This window comes from Odontomachus brunneus, unplaced genomic scaffold (assembly GCF_010583005.1).
Source record: "Odontomachus brunneus isolate Ranch 3 - 2012 unplaced genomic scaffold, Obru_v1 Obru_scaffold_090, whole genome shotgun sequence".
Lineage (NCBI taxonomy): Eukaryota > Metazoa > Arthropoda > Insecta > Hymenoptera > Formicidae > Odontomachus > Odontomachus brunneus.
The window spans coordinates 1,131,723-1,136,440 of record NW_022639540.1 but is presented as its reverse complement, the minus strand read 5'-3'; the positions used below and the strand labels follow the sequence as shown (position 1 = coordinate 1,136,440).

At 31.9% G+C, this 4,718-nt stretch overlaps 2 protein-coding genes across 2 annotated transcripts in view; one reads left to right on the top strand and one right to left on the bottom strand.

Moving 5' to 3' along the window:
* Positions 1-562: 562 nt before the first annotated feature.
* On the top strand, positions 563-2,691 carry LOC116848137 (aurora kinase B-like). The gene is made up of 7 exons (XM_032823923.1): positions 563-723; positions 909-1,079; positions 1,343-1,534; positions 1,616-1,750; positions 1,819-1,977; positions 2,113-2,344; positions 2,431-2,691. The coding sequence occupies exons 2-7, from the start codon at positions 955-957 to the stop codon at positions 2,515-2,517; spliced, it is 930 nt and encodes a 309-aa protein (XP_032679814.1). The 5' UTR covers positions 563-723; positions 909-954; the 3' UTR covers positions 2,518-2,691.
* Positions 2,599-4,718, bottom strand: part of LOC116848136 (putative tRNA pseudouridine synthase Pus10) — a 3,666-nt gene continuing 1,546 nt past the window's right edge. The window contains exons 3-7 of the mRNA XM_032823922.1: positions 4,292-4,599; positions 3,920-4,122; positions 3,685-3,810; positions 3,265-3,457; positions 2,599-3,110 (exon numbers count right to left, since the gene is read on the bottom strand). Of these exons, the coding sequence (XP_032679813.1) occupies positions 2,678-3,110; positions 3,265-3,457; positions 3,685-3,810; positions 3,920-4,122; positions 4,292-4,599 (1,263 nt within the window). The 3' untranslated portion in view covers positions 2,599-2,677. The remainder of the gene's footprint in view (positions 3,111-3,264; positions 3,458-3,684; positions 3,811-3,919; positions 4,123-4,291; positions 4,600-4,718) is intronic.

Genomic DNA, 4,718 nt, shown 5'->3' with positions numbered 1-4,718 from the left:
TTCCTACTCGCTGCAGCGCACTCTGATTGGTTCACATCACCACGCGATCAATCAGAGTGCGTTATGGCTCCTGCACACAGGACGCAGTAATCACTCTGAGACGGTTAATTGCTCTGAGATTAATGACGTCATAAGTCTCTACTAGCCAATCATAAAGCTTATAAGTACTTGTTCGACCAATAAACATAAGCTGAATAACCCAGAGCCAGTGGAACATGCTATCAGTCTCGCACTTCAATGCAGCGGGTGCACCTGGATGACATTTCCGAACGCACTCCTGGGGGTCAATTGTGTATCTTAAAGCAGAATGAAAATGACAAAAGTGAGCAAATTTACTATATTTGTAACTTCATTGGTCAATGCCTAGTGAATTTGTTCACTTTTGTAATTTTCATTCCATTTCAAGATACACAGGATCTGTTTTCTGTTCCTGCACTGATAAACTGGTGCAATAAATTAGAATGAGACAAGTATATTTTTTCTCACTCTAACTTATTGCACCAGTTCAGCAGTGCAGCTGAAAAGAGCAGACTACTGTATATACATACACAGATGTCGCTGATGAATATCACGTTTGAAAATTTAAAGGGTTTGTCAGTTATTGGGAGTCATGAAATGTGATTGATACATGTAAGAGAAGTGAGAGAATTTTATTGAAATTTTCACAACATTTCACTATCTTTAAAGATTACGTTGACGTTTTTATATTTACGCCGACGGAAAGTAAGTAATAATGACGAAATAATGTAATACTTTGAAAGACTTAGTAAATCTGCCATAATGAATATTGGCAATCATGGAAAGATTTTTGTTGTGTATTGGAATGTCATGTTGTATACATGTGATTGAGTAAAGGCAAGTAGATATTATTACATCATTAATACATTAGATAATATTTTCCCTTTTAGTCATACTGAGTATATTGGTTAATGCAATTGGTTAATACTATTTATAATGGCTAGCGGACATGTATTTAAGATACCATCAACATTACCATCAACACAATCTCATGACTACAAAGAAGCTATTCATGACACAATTTATAAAATGATGGAACATGTTGAGAATAGAGGCTCAAGGTACATAGATATATTATTGAATATTTTGAAGTAACTTCTAAGATTACTTAAAAAAGTTGTGTTTAAAATTTATTGAAATGAGATACATCAAAGTATGAGATAATTGTTTACAAGTTGATAACAATTTAATGATTTTATTTATGTTATTGAAAATTTATATAGTTAATTTGAGGAATTATGTAAAACAGAAAATTTAGATAATATGGTATTCTAACAAGCAAATATTCTTTCAAGAGTTACATGTTTTTTATGTTGTTAAACAGGTATCAATGGAGTTTGGATGATTTTGAAGTTGGATCACCTTTAGGGAGAGGAAAATTTGGCCGTGTATATTTAGCTAGAGAGAAGACTACTCAGTACATGGTAGCCTTAAAAACGCTATATAAAGTTGAATTAATAAAAGGACGTGTAGAGAAGCAAGTAATGCGAGAAATTGAAATACAGACACACTTAAAGTATGTACACTAAAAGTTTATGATGTGCATTTAAAATTTTTTTTTCTAAGAAAAATCTAAAGTTTATGTATATGTTTATAGACATCCACATATTCTTCAACTTCTAACATATTTCCATGATAACAAAAGAATTTATCTGGTTTTGGAATTTGCTGCAAGAGGAGAACTCTATAAGGAGCTAAAACGTCAACCAAATGAAAGATTTAATGAACACTTGTATGTATTTAACTTGCTTCCCATTATTACATATAACATACAAATTGTTCACTTGAATATATTTTCAGATCTGCTAAATATACTTATCAAGTAGCTGATGCTTTGGAGTACTGCCATAGAAACAATGTGATTCACAGAGATATAAAGCCTGAGAATTTATTACTTACATATGATGGAGATATAAAGCTTGCAGACTTTGGCTGGTCCGTGCATGCACCATCTTCAAAGTAAGAATAGAAAATACATATTTGCTACTTTGATAGTTAGTATTTTATTTCTTTTTACAAGTATTGTTTAAGGCTTTTGAGAGATTGCTGGAATTTGAAGAATTCATTATTTATATTCATATATGATTCTTTTAGACGAAACACATTATGTGGGACACTAGACTATTTGCCACCAGAAATGCTAACTGGACAGACGTATGATGTTTATGTTGATCATTGGTGTCTGGGTATTCTCTGTTACGAGTTTCTTACGGGACAACCACCTTTCTTGAGTTCTTCTCAACAAGAAACATATGCAAAAATAAAAACAATAAGTATGCAGTGGCCAGAACAGATTACATTCGGTGCTAAAGATCTTATCTCCAAGGTATGATGCTTTTGTATATTCCGAATATTTATATTAGAATACTCATAATGATGACACCTGATCTATCTATAAACATATTTCTATAGCTAATCAAGAAAAAGAGTTCAGAACGAATCTCTTTGGCCGCCGTTAAGAAACATTTCTGGATCTTGCAGCATAAAGATTCACCTTGATGAAACAGATTAGATTAAAAAGATATTTTATAGTTAAAGGACTATAGGAAGTTAAGAATTTTAATATTAAAGGACATCTTATAATTTGTAAGACATTTTTCTGTAATTATTTTAATACAATTTTATGATAAATAATGTATAAAAATATTAAATACATTTATCATGGCCAATTGAGATTGATACCTGTTACGTCTAACGCTACAATATCAACTTCAACATTAAGCAAATCACATAGACTTGGCTTAGTTCTGCCAAAATCTCCGTGTACAAATTCTTTAACGTATGTGCCCGCTTGTGTTTTAACGTCGAGAACGAAAAATTTGTCGGCGCTTTCAGCGGCGGTGTGCAGCAACTTCGTCAGTTCTTCAGGCTTCGCCCATCGTGTACGCATTTCGTAAACGATACGCGTACGCGAAGCCAAAGGCCGCCTGTGCAATACTCTTATTGGCGTTCGTTGAATGATTTTCATGTTTTTTAATTTATTAAGATTCTCTACTTGCGGTAAACAGTTGCTAGTGCTTCGACAGACACATAATGCTCGATAAAATTTCGTTTTGACGTGCTCTCCTTCCTTGAGCCTCTGCAGATCAAGTCTAAAAACAAGCATGTTTCAGTAGAATATTTTTCATTATGTTTTTTAAACAATCTTCAAACTGTCAATTTAATAGTTTAATCAGTCAGTTCTACTTATGTTTACGTCTCACGTTATTCCAATTTGTTAATTTGTGATTCACTTTAGAAACGTACCTCGAAAGAATTTTTAATCCTGACGTTATTTGAACCTGCTTGGTCGACTGATTAATGTTAGTGGCTAGATGCGTCAAAAGCTCGCTCGTAATGTTTGTCATGCGAGGATTCAACAACTCGACTGCGAATGGTCGACCATTGTATATATTTCGGACGTCGACGTCTTCTCTTCCCGATGATAAAAATTTTATAGCTGCGTAAATATAATGTTAAGTTTTGTTGAAAGTAAAAACATATATAGTAGAAGAATTATAAAAATATCAAATTTCTCCTAATTTATTAATTAATTTAGATAAATGTGCTTCAACTAATTGACGATTGATCTGAGCAAGCCCGCTAATTAAGTATAATAATTAATTAAGAAATTAATTACAACTTTGTGTACAATGATAAATAGAAATAAACACAATTATAACATACATCCTGCCTTCACAGCTTCTGCGATAGAGTTGCAGAGTAAGTCTTGTACCGAAGTTTCCACTTTCTTCTCACCATTTACAAACCATGGAGTTTGACTGAGTTCTCTTGAAAGTTTATTGTAACGTCCTGAAATTCTGAAGTTATATAAGACATTTCGTGCCACATTGCAGAAATAAATGACACGACAGGTATAGCTAATCAAAATTAGCTAATTAAAATTAAGTCGCGTCAATACCTCCTACGAAAATACTGCTATGGGAACACAGAATATTCTCCACTCGAACAAATGTTTGTGGCATAATCTGCGAGATCGTGAAGTGCTGTAAAAGTTGCTCATCTGTTATCTCGCTCAATAAAGTTTCGATACTCTTTCTACTAAATTCATTACCATTACCCTTTCTCTTCCGTTTGTTCTTATCATTCTTGTGTTTTTTTGTTCTAAAATAAAAAATGAAAGATCACTGAAGTTTTCTTCAAATACGTTTACTGCAAAAAGACAATCTTGTACTATTTAAAGTATCCTCTATTACTATCATTTGCTATCATTATCATTATACTTCTTTCTCAAATGAAATACAAATTAAGTAAATATTCGAATAATGCTTACAATTTTTCAAATATAATTTCATCATCATCATATATCCAAAAAATCTCAATAAGAAAAGGTGACGGTGTCAACTGATCTGTACGTTTTCTCATGGTTTGTTCAAGTTGCGGTGTCATAAACAATTTCCAAGTATCTTTGATATTTTGTAGTTTTGCCTTAAGAGAATTTACAGCAGATTCACAAATATTAGTTTCTTTAGTTATATAAGCATACAATATGTATTCTCTAAGCTTTACTGATACAGGAACAGTCAATGCACAAGTAAAAGTTGTACAATCATAATCTTCATTCTTCACTTTGTCTGTTATCTGTACAAATAATTAAAAAACATTAAATATCAATAGTGTAAAATCAAGAAAGGTATATATATATATATATATATATATATATATATATATATATATATATATATATATATATATATATA